Source organism: Thunnus thynnus, chromosome 2, assembly GCF_963924715.1.
Source record: "Thunnus thynnus chromosome 2, fThuThy2.1, whole genome shotgun sequence".
In the NCBI taxonomy this organism is placed as follows: Eukaryota; Metazoa; Chordata; class Actinopteri; order Scombriformes; family Scombridae; genus Thunnus; species Thunnus thynnus.
This window is the reverse complement of record NC_089518.1, coordinates 34,550,575-34,569,138: the sequence shown is the minus strand read 5'-3', so window position 1 is coordinate 34,569,138 and position 18,564 is coordinate 34,550,575. Positions and strand designations below refer to the sequence as shown.

The window sequence follows — 18,564 nt, the reverse complement described above, 5'->3', positions numbered from 1 at the left end:
TGAGCACTGCAAAAAGTTCCCTCAAGTTACCACCAACATGAATTGTTGGCTAAGAGGACGACCTGCCCAGTGTTCCTTTAAAAACAGGAAGTACTTTCTGTTGTCTTTGCAAAGTGTCAAGGAGGGCACAACAGCCGAGATTAATGTCGCCATCCCTGAACCTAATTTTGCTCATGCCGGCAAGTTTGGTCAAATATTTTACCGGCTGTTTGCTGGTCATGAGATGAACCCTTAAATAAGCTTACAGGTGGACATTTTGTTTTAATCTTTTTGTTTTAAACCAAGGACGGTTCGCAGCAACGGGCTTTTCTTTTTCTCGCTTTGCGCCTTTCGCAATTGTGACTGAAGGATGCACCACTGGGGCCCAACCAGGATGTTTAGTTATGTTTCATTATTGGCTGTAGTTCAATCATTCCATGACCATTTCCAAAAAAACTTTGCCTATATTTTTTTTTGTTTATTTATAAAAGACACTTTAAATTACACACCAACATTTTAAAAACATAAATGTAAATCTGCTAAACAGAAAATTTGCACTTGAACTCCCAACACAAAAGCTGTTGGGCAAACCAAATGAATAAATGAATGAATGAAATATATGGAATGAATAAATAATATATCATTTTAATTAATGTTTTTAAACAGTCAGTAGACATAGTTTAGGAGATATTTATCCATCGGGGAGCCATGATGGAATTCATAAAATGGTGTACAACGTTAAAAAAGCTTGCTGTATCGCTATATTAACAGGTATAACAGATTCATTTCTTGATTATTTTGACTAGTAAGTTATTATTATTGTAGTGTAAATTGCAAAAAAATATTGATAAATGCACAGAGAGTGTATTCTGTTGCAGTTTTGTCAAAACAAAACAGTCAAAACATGCAAAGATATCATGTTTACAGCGATACAATGTAGAAAAAAAGCAGCACAACTTCACTTTTGATCATCTGAAACCAGCAAATATTTGATATTTTTACTTTTTAAATGACGATTAACGATTAATCAACAGTCAATATTGTGTTGTCGGAGCTGAATTTCTGAAATGATTACGATTTGAATTGCGGTTATGTCACCCACCTTCCAGCTAACCATCACTTTACAGCGTTAAGCACATACTCTTAAGTATTATTGACTCTCTTAAAGCTAGAGCAATCTCACAGACAACTCTGTACGACTCAAGACTGAGGCTTTAATGGTAAAATCTATTTTATCTGGTCCGCTTGCCTTTTAGCTACAGTATGTACCAGTCATTTGTTGACAGGGGGGGGGGGATCATACGAGTAACAACCGTGGCTGTGTACTTTTGGAGAGTTTTCCATTCTCCAGACAAAAAAGATGCTAAACAACCTGCTGTGCCTCTTCTCTGTAGGCTGGCTATGTGTCAAACCAGTGTTCTCAGAAAACTCAGCTCCTCTCACCACAGAAGAAAAGGAAAAAAAACTACTCTGCTGTTGTTTGACACTAGGACAATATATTATGTAATATTGTACAGTGTGCACATTTAAAGTCAACTACATTTCCACAGGCTAAAGAAACAACAAGACTGAGTGTTTTAAAAGAGACGGGTAGAATTTGACTTAATCTGCATTGAGATACACTGAAAATTACATTGTATTTTTCTTCTTTTGGGTTGATTATCATGATTTACACTATAAATTTACAATTTACAAAATTACAAAGTGCCATTTATATTCAAGAACGGGGATAAAATCAACATACCACAAATAAAACGGTGCATGACTTGATTTTTGATTAGTTTATCTTCCCCTACATCATCACTATATCATCACAACATATCAGCAGGTTGAAAATACAACTTCCAGATAAGGTTGTGCCGACGAATTCCTTCATAAACGATATGTAACCAGCTTTCAGCATCAACTTCTGAACCAAACATACAAGGAAAACCCTTTACGGTACCTTTTACTAACTCATTATGCAGATATCACAAACTAAATCTAGTTTATGGGTGAGAACATATCATGCTGTATATCATATAGTGAAGAAAAAATGAGATGATATAGTATCAAATCACTGTAAATTCACTGCTGATTATCAGTGAAAACCTATATGTTATCCTGAATGGATTTTATAATAATATGGGAGACAGAAACCACCACAATGTCAAGAACAATCACTCTAAGGAGGATTGCACACACCCTTTTAGATCCAAGCTGTAGAAATAATCTTGAAAAATAAGCGAATTTGGTCAGTTTAAATGCTTTTATATTATGTTTAGGGCAACAAGATGCCATAAAAAAAAAACTTAATTACTAATTTGGGAAACAGAAACTACCACAAGATTTGATTAATTAACTGTAAATTTAAAGTGGAGGATTGCACACACCCTTTTACATCCAAGCTGTAGAAATATTGTTGAAATATTACCATATTTGAACAGTTTAAATGCTGTATGTTACCTTTAGGGCAACAAGATGCCATAAAAACTTAATTACTACTGATTCGTCTGTTTAAATCACTGTAAATTTAAAGTGGAAGACTGCACACACCCTTTTAGATCCAAGTTGTACAAATAACATTAAAAATGACTAGAATTGATCATTTTAATTGCTCTATGCTATATTTAGGGTGACATGATGTCATTAAAACGTAATTAAAAGTGATTAAATGACATTTTCTGTAGGTTTATCGTTGATACAAGTTAGTACTTGCTAAATAAGGAGCAATGACTCCTTATCAGCGATCATTTCAGCGCAAAAAGCACCAAATTTGAGCCCAATCATCTACAAATTCAGCCGTGACTTATTGTTTTTTTCCTCACGGACGGACGCTGTCTTCATTTAACTGACATCAGGTTGACACTGTTGCTCGCTAACTAAAACATAACATTAGCCAAGTTATTGTATTTAACAGAAAATATGTAAGTTAGCTAACGTTAAGTCGCGTTAAAATAAGAAGAAGAGGTGTAAACTCTGTCGTTATACAGTAACTTGTGTAGCGGGATGGATAAACGAGTCTTCGGGTAGACTTACCACACCATCCCGTAGGCTCCCTCCCCGATGTAGGAGAGGTTGCTGTACCGAGGGCCGACGTCGAAGGCCTGCCCGCGGACCAGCTCCGTTCCCGGCCCGGGGCTGGGGCCGCAGCCAGCAGGGGCAGACACCGCAGCTGTCGCCATTATGAGCACTGGCTTTTTTTTTTCTTTTTTTTTTTTTTTAAAGAATGTATTTATTTTACAAAAGCTATCAAATAAAAACTAGCCACAAAAAAAATGATTGTGTTAATATCCGTCGTCGCTGTGACTTCAGCAGAGTTTACGGTGTGGCAAGAGGCCTTCAGGACGTGTGGAGTGTTTTTCTTTCCGTTAACGTGCGTTCAGAGAGCGACCACACCGCTGCTGAGCTGACGCAGGCAGGCAGGAGCGAGCTGCAGGAAATAACGGAGGCGGTCATGTGACCTGGTGTTTTCTTTTTTTTTTTTCTTTCCATTTTTTTCTTTCTTTCTTTTCTTTTCTTTTTTTTGTTTAGATGACTAGTGTTGCCTTCAGGTACTGCTTTGACTCAGTGGCACAATCAAAAACGCTCCAGTTAAACAAAAAGTGTACGTGGTGGTGTTTGAGTCTCTGCCAGTTACCCAATTACTGTACTTAAAGGACAGGTTCACAATTTTTTAGGTCTGTCTTTAAAACAACAGTCAGGTGCCCACATGAACATTGAAAAAGGTTTTCCTCCCCTCCTTTAAATGTGCTTTCAATGTAAGCGATGGGGCCCAAAATCGACAGTGTGTCCACATAGTAATTTTGTGCAAAAATGCATTTAAAAGTTGATGTGAAGCTTATATGAGGCTTCAGCAGTTTGAGTTAGTCATATCAAGTGGATATCTGCCACATTTACTGTCTTTTTAGCATCAAATTCCCTCTTTGTGTTTCCCTGTCGAGCTGCGGTGGAAGTATAGCAACAAAAAGAGAGACTTTGGCGCTAAAAAGACTGTAACGTTGAAAGATATCTGCTTGATTTGACTCATTTGGATGCTGAAGCTTTAAATCAAAAAAATTAAAGGACAGGTTCACAAATTTCCAAGTCTGTCTCTAGGGAGGTGTGCTTGTTATGACAGGGTTCATAGTTAAACGACAGGTTCACAGTTTTTCAAGTCTGTCTTAAAACAGCAATCAGGTGCCTAAATGAACATTGAAATTGTTTTTTTTTTCTTGCCATAATCATTCCTCCTGTTCATACTGACCATTAGAAGATCCCTTCATAAGGCACTTACAGCATGATCACTAAAGTGTGCTTCTTTCATAAATATAAGAAACACATCATAGATAGATATGAGAAACCTTCTCATACAGTCTCAGTGATGCATAAAATGAGCCAGATTTTGTTTTTTATTGTCCTTTTAATGCAATACCTAAGTAAGATACAAAAATACATTTTTAAAAAACATGGACGAAGCACAAAGAGCGAATGAAACATTTAATTTAGCTAGTTGCCTAAAACCTGAGGAACAAAATTCACTTTTAGGATAAACTTTAGGCTTGTAGCATTTCTTTTCTCTCCTCTGATAATTGGTGCACAATTTATGTGAAATTTTGACCATAAAAACTTGTTACCTAAACTATATATATGCATATATACTGTTATGATCAGTGTTTTCTTTTGGTTTCGATCGTATGTCACCAGGAGATGTGTTATTATAGTTTTAATGTTTGATATATCTTATAATGTCATGTAGATTTGGCGGTGACCCAGAGTTTAGTGAAGTGTGCTTGTGATCAGAGGGTTTGTAGTTGTGCTGGCAGGATAAGTTCATATAGTCAAAATGAAAGAGTGTTTTTACTTGGAACAGGATCACAATGCTGATGTTCTGTTCTCTGTGAGAACACCAACATCATAATGGAAGAGTTCCACGACATTTGCATAAATGCAGGTTCTAAGAATTCTACAGTCATTTCCAACCCAACCTTTGAAGAGGTAAGACCACTTTTTAGCAGGGAAAAACCAGCTTTTAAATGTAGTTATTTCCATTTGATAAACATGTTTTGTGTTGAGAAAGAAGGAAATTAATTTTCACGGCATTATTCTGTGAAGAAAATAACTTTTCTCATTAGATACATGCAAGATAACAACACTAAGATGGGTTACTTTTGCTGTAATCTGGAGGTACAAGTCTACTTTTTATGTTGCATAACATAATTATATTTTATATTATGTAAAATTATATAATTATATATTTTGTTATACTTAGTTTTTCATGTTGCCTTAATTGCATGTGTGAAAAATGGACTGCACTTGTAGTTTTTCTTTGCTCTTGAGGAAAATTCATATTGACACAGAGTTGTACAGTTCTTGCACTTTTGCATTTTTTTTCAAAGATGCCATTTGAATTAAAGATTACTTACAAGGCATTTTAGTAAATATGACTCCTAATTCCCTTTTTATTTTTGTTAAATTCTGTGCACTTGTTGTTGATCTCAAAGTTTTTTTATCATGTTACAGAAAAGACTTATCATGAGCTAATCATACGCTTTGCTTTCATTGTAGTACTGAGTGCTTGCTCTGTTCCAATTATGTTTTTTAATCATTATTACCAATAATAGTATTATTTTTATTATTATTAAACCAAAAGAAAACACTGATCATAACAATATATACACACATCTATATAATTTAGGCTGCATGTTTTTATGTGGAGAAGTTCACATAAATTGTGCACCAGCTGGCGGGGCTGTGGCCTGGTAGAACCATCTTACTTTTTATTAAGAATATTACCAGAAGACAACAATCAGACATTACTACTGAGGGTCCTTCTTCTAATCGCTAAGAAAATAATCACAGTCTCCTGGCCGAAGCCGCAGCCCTCCACAGTAACACAATGGAGGGAGAAAGTTAAGGATGTTTACTACATAGAAAACATAATTGCAAGGTTGCAATAAAAAAAAAACAGACGTATTCCTGACCAAATGGTCCCCAATTATTTCAGATGTTTTCAACTGATGTGATCTAAGAGATAGTGAAACAATTCCTGCGGATTTCTTTTCTCCTCATTTAGATGTGAACACTACGTGTTTTTTCATTATTTATTTGTTTTCTCTGTGTTTGTGGACAAATGTCACTTGAGGGGATGCTGAAATCCATGGACTGCCCCCTAAGACATTTATACCTGTTATGTCTCTGAACATGTGACTGTACTGTATGACTGCACGTGATAAAAGGAAATTCTTTTAAAAAAAGAGAGAGAAAAGAAATGCTACAAGCCTAAAGTTTACCCTAAAAGTTTATTTCCCTCATTCTTTAGATAACTGTCTTAATTAAATGTTTCAATACAACAATACTGCAATACATTTTCAATGAATATAATAATTTTAGATGTATTATATGTCTGACGCACATTAATACTTGATTTGAACGTCATTGCAGTCTTGAAATCTCAGTTTAGTAAGAAAAATGTGTTCAATGTGCTGCTATAAAAAAAATAATCTGTCAGTGAAATAATCGCTCCGTGTGTTTGTCTCTGCAGTTCAACAACGTCGGCACACATCATTGAGTCATTGTCATTGAGAGTATGAATAAATCCAGTCGTGGAGACTTTGAAGACTCCTTTACGAGACTTTGGTCTCCAGGAGATATCGACACGGACAGAGGAAGACAGGAGCCAGAGGAGCGAAGGAAGAGGACGATGGCCCAGTTCCAGGAGAGGGGCAGGAGAAAGGAGGAGAGGGAGAGACAGGTGGATGAACAGAAAGAAAGAGAGGAGCAGGAGAAGAATGACAGTGGGATGGAGAGAGTGAAGAGGATACTGGTCAAGCCATGGATCTTCGCAAAGAAGGAGAAGGAAACACAGGTGGATAAACAGAAAGGAAGAGAGGAGCCGGAGGAGCTAGAGGAGCTAGTGGAGCTAGTGGAGCTAGAGGAGCTAGTGGAGCTAGAGGAGCTAGAGGAGCTGGAGGAGCCAGAAGAGCCAGAGGAGCCAGAGGAGCCAGAAGAGCCAGAAGAGCCAGAGGAGCCAGAAGAGCCAGAAGAGCCAGAAGAACCAGAGGAGCCAGAAGAGCCAGAAGAACCAGAAGAACCAGAAGAACCAGAGGAGCGAAGGAAGAGGACGATGGCGCAGTTCCAGGAGTGGGCCAGGAGAAAGGAAGAGAGGGAAAGACAGGCAGGTAAAAAGATAGAAAGAGAGGAGCAGGGGGAGAATGTCAGTGGGATAGAAGAGAGAGAGAAGGGGAGAGCGGTCAAGGCATGGACCTTGACAAAGGAGGAGAGTGAAATACAGGAGAAGTGGGAGAGGAGGGAAAGAGCAAGACAGGAGTGGTGGGAGAGGAAGGAAAGAATAAGACAGGAAAGGTGGGAGAGAGAAAGAAAGAAAAGGGAGGAGAAAGAAATGCAGAAGAGGAAGAAAGAGGAGAGAAAAAGACAGGAGATGATGGAAAAAGAAAAACAGAGGAGGGAGAAAAAAGAGAGAGATAGACAGGAGAAGGAGGTGAGGGAACGAGAGAAAAGAGAGAGGAAGGAGAGGGAAAGGCAGGAGAAGGAGGATAGAAAACGAGAGGAAAGGGAGAGAAAAGAGAGGGAAAGGCAGGAGAAGAAGGAAAGAAAACGAGAGAAAAGGGAGAGGGAAGAGTTAGAAAAGCGGGCGAGGGAGGAGAGAAAACGAGAGAAAAGGGAGAGAGAGGAGTTAAAAAAGCAGGTGAGGGAGGAGAGAAAACGAGGGAAAAGGGAGAGGGAAGAGTTAGAAAAGCAGGCAGGGGAGGAGAGAAAAAGACAAAAGCAGGCAGAGAAAGAAAAAAGAAAGGGGGAAGAGATGGGGGTGACAGGTGTGGAGAAGGAACGAGAAAGGGGGGAAGAGGAAATAGAAAGCCAAGGGTGGAAAGGACAAGAAGAGGAGGAAACACAAAGAACGGCTCCAAAAGGTGGCCTCCTCTCCAGACTGAACATCTGGTGTATCAACTCCGGGAGAAGGAACATCACCAGGGCCATCAACAGGACCTATGAGAGGGAGTGGTTCATCGCACTTAGTCGTAAGTCCATTTACATTCTGTCACATAAAGTTTAGTAGCATCTGATCTTCATGTAATAACTAGTTTGTGTGGTTTTAACTTAGTGAAGAGACAGTCTCTACTTCAGGTTTTGTTCTCATTTCATTTCATGTGTTTATTCCAGTCCATAAGAAAACATATAAAACATACCAAACCATATTTACACCATTTACACATATAAAAAATATTATGTTTAACATACATAGAAGAAAACATTCAATTCATAAGTTCTTATAATGATTAACTCCAGAAACAGTGTCTTTAAATGGCAGAAAAGTAAAGGCTGAAACCTAAACTTATTACTTCTACCCTTTTAGACTCATATAAACATTTTCACAGAAAAAGAAATGAAATAAAAAATGTCATTGCCCCTGTACATGTAGCGCATGAAGAAGATCAGAATACAATGATCATATTCATAACACAAGATTTAAATATGTTATTTCCTTTCACATTCTTTTTATACATTTTTTTTTTTAAATTTTATGATTGTATTACACAGTTTTATTTCAGGTTGCAAGTTATTCCATAAATTAACTCCTTTTACCGTCTCCCTTTTATATCTGTTCTGATTTTTGGTTTCTTGAACGTTCAGCTTCCTTTGAGGTTGTAACGACTTACTCTGGTAGCAAACACGTTTTGTATCTTTTCTAGTAGTGAATTTTATAGGCTCTGAACATAATCAGTCCAAAATTATAATCGACAACGTGGGAATGTCAGTATCAGTCGATACTTACTGCCATTTATGATTCTTGTTGCCCTTTCCTGTAGTATAAATAACACTGACATTGACATTAAAGTGTTAACTTAGGAACAGCTGGTGCAGCTGTTCAGTTCAGTTAACTTGCTCAGTTAAGTCTGGGTTTTCCAATTCAGACTACTGGATCTCACTTAGTGAGACAGTGTCACTGTAACAAGCTGCAACAAAATAAAATATATAAATGTGACCTGTTGACTCTTTTCTGTGGGGAGGGGTGCAGGTGTACATCTGAACTCCAGACTTACCTTTCATATATTTTTAGTTTCAGGCGACACGGTCAGACAACAGGAGATTAAGATATTGAGGGAGTGGCGTAGGAGGAGCGAGCTGCTCAGGTTAAAACGAACACTGGAAAATGAGAAGGCACAGGAAGAGGAGAAACAAAGACGGAAGAGGGAGATGAAGAGCAACTTAAAAGTAAGCCACAAACAAAGCAACAAGTCAGTATGGACCAGGATAAAAAAGGTGTTCAGGTCACGGAAACAAATATACACAGACATAGATGAATATCAAATTATTAACATCACCTGAGCAACCACCTTGTAATGCCCCAGCAGCCATCTCATAACACCCTTGATGCTGGCTTTAAAAATTTTAATTCAATTAATTACACACACACAGTAATTATTATTGGTATTATTACTATTATTGCTCTTGCTATACTATATATTCTACTTGAGCATAAAAATAAGTTTCAACAACAAATGTTGGAAACATCTTTATTTTTTCAACATCTTTTTTAAACATTTTAAACATCTATCTTTTTTTTTACATCTTTTGATTTTCTCCCACATTCATGCTTAAATTGCGGGCAACCTTTACATAAAATTATTTAACAATTAATCCTCCACAGTCCAATAACTAAATTGAAAATAGACTCAACAATAGCCCTACTAAAATAACCTCAAATATATTTTAAGGCTTATTTGTGCAATTTTACTTGTCAAAGAATTTTTGAACACATCAAAGTCAGTAGGACACTTTTATTACCATTATGTTCTCTGAGGGGAGTCTCACTTTCCCAGACTTTGAAAACCCCTGGGTTACACTATAGCCTTACATTAGTTAAGGTTATCTTAGTGTAGGACAATGCATAATGCTATTATTTAACTGAATTTTTAAAACCAGCATCGAGGGTGTTATCAGATGTTTATTTTTTGTCATGCTGCACATCCCCTGAAGTCCTCTGGCCCCCCCTCAGGGGAGGCGTGCCTCACACTTTGAAAACCGCTGGTCTAACCTAGCCTAACCTAACCTAACCTAACCTAACCTAACCTAACCTAACCTAACCTAACCTAAATCTAAACCTAAACCTAAACCTAAACCTAACCTGACCTAACCTAACCTAACCTAACCTAACCTAACCTAACCTAACCTAACCTAACCTAAACCTAACCTAAACCTAACCTGACCTAACCTAGCCTAACCTAACCTAACCTAACCTAAATCTAAACCTAAACCTAAACCTAAACCTAACCTGACCTAACCTAACCTAACCTAACCTAACCTAACCTAAACCTAACCTAAACCTAACCTGACCTAACCTAGCATAACCTAACCTAACTTAACCTAAACCTAACCTGACCTGACCTAACCTGACCTAACCTAACCTAACCTAATTTTTTGTCCCCTAACCTAGCCCTAACACTAAAAAGAGTGGGGGCTAAATTTCAGTTTTATTTGTTTGGGGGTTGTTGTTGGGCTGTCCCCCCTGGGATTTGAGCCGAGGTTCTCCTGGTCCTTGGCCCAGAGGTGGCACCACTCTGCCACCAGGAGAGATATTCTAAGCCCAAATTAATTTTCTTTTTCATTGTATTTTTCAGTTTGACTTGTTTTTTTTCTTTGTTTTTTTTCTGGTTTTATGGATTTCTCCCAGAAGATAACGCAAGCCAGAGCTTTTCCAGATACCTATTGGTATTTACAGTCCCCTAACCTAACTTACCCCTCCCTAACCTTAACTAATCTTAACTAGACTAAACTACACTACACTACACTACACTAATCTAAACTACACTACACTAACCTGACCTGAACTAAACTAACTTAAACTAAACTAGACTAAACTACACTGACCTGACCTAAACTAAACTACACTACACTAAACTACACTACACTACAGTACACTACACTGACCTTACCTAAACTAAACTAACTTAAACTAAACTACACTACAATATACTGACCTGACCTGACCTAAACTAAACTAACTTAAACTAAACTACACTACACTACACTAAACTACACTACACTACACTGATCTGACCTAAAGTAAACTAACTTAAACTAAACTACACTACATAAACTACACTACACTACACTACACTACACTGGCCTGACGTAAACTAAACTAACTTAAACTAAACTACACTACACTAAACTACACTAAACTACACTATACTAGACTAAACTGACCTGACCTAAACTAACTTAAACTAAACTACACTACACTGACCTGACCTAAACTAAACTAACTTAAACTAATTTACACAACACTAAACTACACTAAACTACACTATACTAGACTAAACTGACCTGACCTAAACTAACTTAAACTAAACTACACTACACTGACCTGACCTAAACTAAACTAACTTAAACTAAACTACACTACACTGACCTGACCTAAACTAAACTAACTTAAACTAATTTACACAACACTAAACTACACTAAACTACACTATACTAGACTAAACTGACCTGACCTAATCTAACTTAAACTAAACTACACTACACTACACTGACCTGACCTAAACTAAACTAACTTAAACTAAACTACACTAAACTACACTATTCTAGACTAAACTGACCTGACCTGACCTAAACTAACTTAAACTAAACTAAACTACACTACACTACACTACACTACACTACACTACACTAAACTGACTGAGCAGCACAGCTAAAGACAATCAGACACATTTCTCCACAACCTACTGTACAGTCATACAACACCACCCAACATAATTGAGACAGACGTTTCGATCTGTCACACAGCTGGATAAAGTGTTCAGGTATCAATTACATCAAAGGAAATAGAACAGAACTGAAATTCACCTAACATGGTCTAATGGCCCAATGAGGTTGTTGCATTTACAGATTATTATTCCTCACTGTCTTAATCTGGGAGTGAGTTATTTGCACACTCTCGTGAAACATTGTGGTTGTTCCTCAGCTGTAAATGCTGACTTTAAAATTTATATTTCAGTTTTTAAAACTAAGTTGAGTTCATTTTGATGCTAGTACAAAAAAAAGTTATTCGGACCTTGGTAGTATCAGTAGTAATGTTACAGAGATTAGAGAGTTGCAGTAACATCTTTGATCAGAAGTAAAAGAATACATGCAAAGAAAATATGACTAACCACAACGACTCTACTGAAAATAGCCAGTTCTAATCCTGCTGGGGGATTTGCATGTCAGTATCATGTTTCAGTTGGGAGTCACTTCCTCTTCTTTCATCCTCTTTACCGGTCCAGGTCTAATTCCAATGTAAAGTTTATCTATTCTGTTAAAGAGCGGCTGCAGCTCAGTTGGTAGTTTTATCCGTTTCCACATGTTGAAGTGTCTTTGAGCAGTACACAGACCTACTGTAACTTTCAACATGATATACACACACATGGTCCTATAAGAAGCTAAAGATTAAACGAAACAATGCACATATCTGACCTGAAGAAAGTAAATGAGGCCACTGGGAAGAATCCTGAGTCCCATAAGTATTGATTCTGCACTGATCAAGTCAGGCACACTCAGATTCACCTTCAAGCTGGACTGGTGTTTATATGTTCCCAATTGATAAAGTCATATCACACATAAGAAAGGGTCAAGTATGGAAGACTGTTTAACCGATGACGGGTAAGATCCCCCTGCAAAACCTAGGGACAACCTAAGACAGGTACAGCCACGAGTACTTGACCTAAACGCCATTGTGAGCAGGCACAGTGAGCGAGACCATCGTGAATGGTGTTTTTGTACAGAGTGCAAGAACACAGGAAATAGAAAGATGCAGAAAAACATTAGGAAAAACATTATAAAAAACAAACAGGCAAGTATGGAAGACTGGTTCGCCTATGACGGGTAAGATCCCCCTGCAAAACCTTGGGACAACCTAAGGCAGGCACAGTCACGAGTACTTGACCTTGATGCCGCTGTGAGCAGGCACAGTGTGCAGGAACACCCTGACTTGAGTTCTTGTAGAGTGTGCAAGAACACAAGAATTAATACTGATAAAATCCTGAAGAGCACAATGATACAGTTTTGAAGAGGATGAGCTGTGCTCTGCGCTTGGGTGGTGCATGTTTATTGATAAATGGGACTCAGAGAGACATCCCATCACTGACCTCTAATACACTATCTTCAGGGTCTGATGCCTCCCTAAAAGTAGGAAAACAGAGATAAATGGACAGACCTGAGACTGAACACCATGACACCTCTAAAAAAAGTATAGTTACATGTAAATATACCACTTAGACCAGACGTAACCACATCTGAATATCTGACATGCACATCCTCCTCATGGGTGTAACCTGCTATCTCATAATTAGTCATATCCGTCTTTACATTGTTCTTTATCGATCCTGATCACAACTGCAACTTATTCTAATTATATGTTGCCATTATTATTGTTACTTCTGATACCTTTACCGTACTGAAATAAATAGATGTTAAAAATCTCAGTGAAAGGTAAGCTTTTACAAAACAATTTCAATTCATTTTCCAAATTTTCACAACATGCAGACCATCAAGGCAGACACCTGACAATCATTTATATGATAATATACATTATTTAGTAGTAGTACATTGCAGCCACTCACAAAACTTCCAAAAGTGAACAATATAAACTGGTGATGTGACACAAAGCAGGTGCTCCAGATGCACATGCAGGCAATGCTGCAAAGGATTAAGGCACACTGAGTGAACACTCTATCACAGATAAGAGAGGAACATACTGTATACAGATGGATTTTTCTGAAACAGTACATAACTACTAGAAGTAAAACAACCCCCACCAAGAGAGGAAAGAGAAAAATATATAAAAAGAAAATAAAAACATAAAAAATAAAAACATAAAAACATTTAAAAAATAAAAACATAAAAACATTTTTAAAAAAAACATAAAAGAAATAAAAAACACAAAACATTAAAAAAAATTAAAACAGAATGAGAAAAAGGAGGAATAAAGATGAAAAATGGAGCAAAAGAAATGAAAAGGAAAACAATTTTGAATTAGATTCAGTTAAATAAAAAATAGACCAATATGATAATGCATTTTCTGATCTGGCAACCCGGTCAGCAGCATATGCCCAACAACTTCTCATACATGTCAAAACAGGTTGTTTGTCAGTGACTCCTAAGAAGACAGATAGTAGTGCTTCAAAAATTATTCATACTGTCTGAACATTTTCAGATCTCCCACTTCTATAGGTAAGGCGGGTTTGGTTCAGTATAACCAACAGGTTAGGAAAGGATCCCCGAAAATTGCAGGTTAAGGTTAGGGAAGGTTTGCAGTCAAGGCTAAAAGAAACCAGACGGTTGGTAGGACACAAATTGTGAGAACTCATCAGAAAAGTAGTTAACTAACTAGAAACTGTGTTGCCAGGGGGTTTCAGGTGGTTGTCAAAGCAGTAATAGGTGGTTGTGATGATGAATAGGGCAATTTAAATGGGAAATGTTTAATTGTTATGCTTGGTGCACTCACTCAAAATTGCAGTCTAGTAATGTCTGTATTATCTCTGCTAACACTAACTAAAATAACTGACCAATTGGCATTTTATGTGTGTATGCTGACACAACAAGAGTTGCTTGTTGCTCGGGTTTGTTACACTGTTTTGGGTGGTTTCTAAGGTAGGTGGTTGCTACATGGGGTTGGTTGCAAGGCACCAGCGATGCCTTGTCACTTTGTACTATCTGAGTGACCTTCACCGGACAGTGGGCAAAGCTTCCTCTGAGCCCTCCAGCACTGCCTCCTCCACAGAGGAAAAAAGGATTGTTCAAATTTTACTTCTACCGACCAACTATGTCTGAAGTCAGTCTTGACAGAACCTGTTCGTGGCCTCCTTGAACTTCTGCTACACAGCAGCTTTTACTTCTGCAATCTCAGAAGCTGCAGTTCTTCCTGTTTGCTGATACATGTCAGTCGTTCTCGTTGCTTCTCGTCTGCCTCTCCTTCCTCAATCTTGTGATGGTTTACTTTCTTCAGGCCTTTTCAGGCCTTCTCAGCCTCCTCCCACACTGAATCTTTTGCCTCTAAAAACAAAGAAACAACGTTCCTCAAGCCTGATTTATTAGTCCTCTCGACTAACTTTGCGCGATAGACCTCCCTCCTCAACCTCAAGGCCTCCTCCAATGCTGGTGTCAACGATCAAGTTCTTGAGTTGCTGCCATAACTATCTGCCATAATTATCTTTTAGTCAAATCTCTGAGCAGCCTCCTCTACGGCTCACTGCTGATCCTCCTTTCTCAGTCTTATGATTGGTTGCTACAACCTGCTTGAGTAAAGTCAAGCTTCTGCCACACTGTGCTCCTCTTCCCAGCTGCAGTCCTTCTGGTCTCCTCATACCTGTATGTTTGTAGTTGTCCTCACCTGCTGCGAACAGACCTGACAAAGCCCTGACTCTTGCTCTTATGTATTAACTAACTGTAGCCTCCTCGAACTCTTCCTAAATCCAGCAAAAACTGCATTCCTCCTAATCTGCTGAAAACATAGGGAAACTCTGCTCTGATTTAGATCAAGCAGGGCATTCCTTAAAAACATGTGTTAAACCAACAAACACTATTCAAGAAACAGCCCTGTACTTCCACTGCTCCTGAAAATCGAGCGGAAAGCATGGCCTTAACTAACTGTAAAACCTGTAAAATCTTTTGCTCTCTCCATCCCTCCTGTCAGTACATTGAAGTCTCCACTGAGTTCAGGCTCACTTTAGAAAATACCACCTCTGATATGAAATCATCATCCTGCTCATTAGACATAGTTCTTGCTTGACTATATCTGTGGTTGAGGTCAGTAGTTCTCCTCCACTACTGAGTTCAGCCTCGACAAAACCCTGTCTCCCTCTCCTCAGTCATCTCCTAGAACTTGTTTGTGTCCTCCTTGAACTCCTCTTATGGCACAGCTTTTACTTTTGAAACAACAGAAGCTTCAGTCCTGTTCTTCTGTTGCTTGTCTGTTGCCACTTCTCCTCTGTTGAGAACACCCTGGACAAAGCCCTGCCTCATGTTCATCAGTCTTCTGATTGACTGTGGCATCCTCAAGCTCCTCTCCACCTCAACAGAAGCTGTAGTCTTTGTTGCCTGCTGATATCATAACATCATATCATCATATCATCATCATCATATCATGGCCTTAACTAACTGTAAAACCCCTGATAATCTATTGCTCTGGTAGATTGAATCCTCCTCAGAGAAATGTTAATACTTTGCACTGACTACCTTAATGACCACTGCCAGAGCCAAAACTTCATCTGAGTCAGTCCTCCAGCTATGCCTATTCCAAAGAAGGCATGTTGTCATTCAAATTTTCCTTCCTCAGTGCTGACAAAACTGTACAATTGTAAAATCCTCATTACCTGTTGCTCTCTCCTGCTTATTAGACCTAATTCTTCCTTGACTATATCTGTAGTTGAGGTCAGTAGTTCTCCTCACCATCTGAGCTCAGCCTCAACAAAGCCCTGTCTCCCACTCCTCAGTCGTTTGACAGTTTACCTGTTCCCGTTTGTCCTCCCAGCATTTGCTTCTGCAACCAGCTAAAACTTGCGATCACCATAGAAAAACAACCTTATGGTTTAGATCAAGCATGCAATTCCTGACAAACAAAATAAGGCCAAAAATCAGGTATCAACATCCCTGGCGCCTTGTCACTGTGTACTACCTCTGAGCCCTCCAGCCTTTTCCTTGTCCACTGATGTCGTTTCGGTCACTCAAATGTTCCTTTGGCTGCCTTATTATATCTGCAGTTGCAGCCAAAAGTTCTCCTCCTCTGTTGAGTACAGCCTAGACAGCCCTGCCTCTCCTTTCTCAGTCTTCTGAGAGGTGATTTAACAAAACCAGCTTGAATCAAGTCAAGCTACTACCTCCTCTTCCCAGCTGCAGTCCTTCTGGTCTGCTCATACCTGTCTGTTAGTAGTTCTCCTCTTCTGCTGAAAACATCCTCGACAAAGCCCTGCCTCTTGTTCTTGACTAACTGTAGCCTCCTCCAACTCCTCCTAAATCCAGCAAAAAGCTGCAGCCTTATGAAAAGGTCTGCTCCAATTTAGATCAATCAGGCCATTTGTCAAAAATATGTGTTAAACACACAAAAAATATTTGAGAAATAGCTATGTGTCTGCACGGCCTCTCAAAATTGATTTTACCTATCAGTCCTCCTGTTCTGCTGATCCTTGCGTGTTGCCAGTTCTCCTGCTCTGTTGAGAACAGCCTGGACAAAGCCCTGCCTCTTGTTCATAAGTCTTCTGACTGACTGACTGTTGCATCCTCAAACTCCTCTCCACCTCAACAGAAGCTGCAGTCCTTGTTGCCTGCTGATATCATAAACAAAGCATGGCCTTAACAAACTGTAAAAGTCCTGATTATCTATTGCTCCGTTCCTCCCTCCTGTCAGTACATTGAAACCTCCTATGAGAAATGATAATTTTGCACTGATTACGTTAATGACCACTACCAGAGCCAAAATTGAGACTGAGCCCTCCAGCTTTGCCTTTTCCAAAGAAGGCATGTTGTCCTTCAGTATTTCCTTGCACCAACCAAGCCCTGCCTCCCACTACCCAGTCATTTGAGAGTTTACCTGATCCTGTTTGTAGCCTCCCCAAGCTCCTCTATTGTCTAACCTTGTGGTTCTTCAACCACAGGAGCTGCTGTCCTTCTAACCTGCTATGACCATGGAAAACCTCTCTTATGGCTTAGATCAAGAAGGCCATTCCTGAAAAGATTTTTTGAAAATGTTGTCACTGTGTACTACCTCTGAGCCCTCCACCTCTGCCTTGTCCACTGACGGCATGTTGGCCTTTGAAATGTTCCTTCCACTGCTTGATTATATCTGCAGTTAAAGCCAGTAGCTCTCCTCCTCTGTTGAGTACAGCCTAGACAAAGCCCTGCCTCTCCTTTCTCAGTCTTCTGAGAGGTGATTTAACACAAGCTGCTTGAATCAAGTCAAGCTTCTGCCAAACTGTCCTCCTCTTCCCAGCTGTAGTCCCTGTAGTCTGCCAATGACTATCTGTTAGTAGTTCTTCTCTTCTGCTGAAAACATCCTCGACAAAGCCCCGTCTCTTGTTCTTAAGTATTCTGACTGACTGTAGCCTCCTCAAACTCCTCTCAACCCTAACAAAAGCTGCATTCCTCACACTGAAACCATAGCAAAACTCTGCTCTGGTTTAGCAGGTGAATCTTTAAAAATATAGTAGTTCTCTTCTGCTAAAAGCATCCTAGACAAAACCTTGACACTTGTTCTTATGTATTCTGGCTGACTGTAGCAACCTCAAACTCCTCCCAAACCCAGAAAAAGCTGTAGCCTGCTGAAAGCACAGAAAAGCTCTGCTCCAATTTAGATCGAGCAGGCTATTTCTGAAAAATGTGTTAAACAAACAAAAAATGTTTAATAAATAGCCCTGTGTCTCCATTGCCTCTGAAAAATGATTTTATCTATCAGCAAAGAGTACTGACAAAACTGTGTCGTTGTAAAGACCTGCTTATCTCCTTCCCTGCTGTCACTACCTTGAAGCCTCCACTGAGAAATGTTAAGATTTTCTGCATAACTTTGTGAGCGAATTAGATGATTTACCCTCTGTATTCCTGGTGACTATGCAATTCTTACCAAATCTTACG

At 38.9% G+C, this 18,564-nt stretch overlaps 2 protein-coding genes across 2 annotated transcripts in view; one reads left to right on the top strand and one right to left on the bottom strand.

Moving 5' to 3' along the window:
- mapk1 (mitogen-activated protein kinase 1) overlaps positions 1-3,692 on the bottom strand; it is a 34,330-nt gene extending 30,638 nt beyond the window's left edge. The window contains exon 1 of the mRNA XM_067571920.1: positions 2,998-3,692. Coding sequence (XP_067428021.1) covers positions 2,998-3,143 — 146 coding nt within the window. The 5' untranslated portion in view covers positions 3,144-3,692. The remainder of the gene's footprint in view (positions 1-2,997) is intronic.
- A 2,793-nt stretch (positions 3,693-6,485) lies between these two features.
- On the top strand, positions 6,486-10,017 carry LOC137168985 (trichohyalin-like). Its single transcript, XM_067571907.1, has 2 exons — positions 6,486-7,976; positions 9,017-10,017. Exons 1-2 carry the CDS (start codon positions 6,527-6,529, stop codon positions 9,283-9,285), a joined length of 1,719 nt encoding a protein of 572 aa, XP_067428008.1. The 5' UTR covers positions 6,486-6,526; the 3' UTR covers positions 9,286-10,017.
- Positions 10,018-18,564: the final 8,547 nt, after the last annotated feature.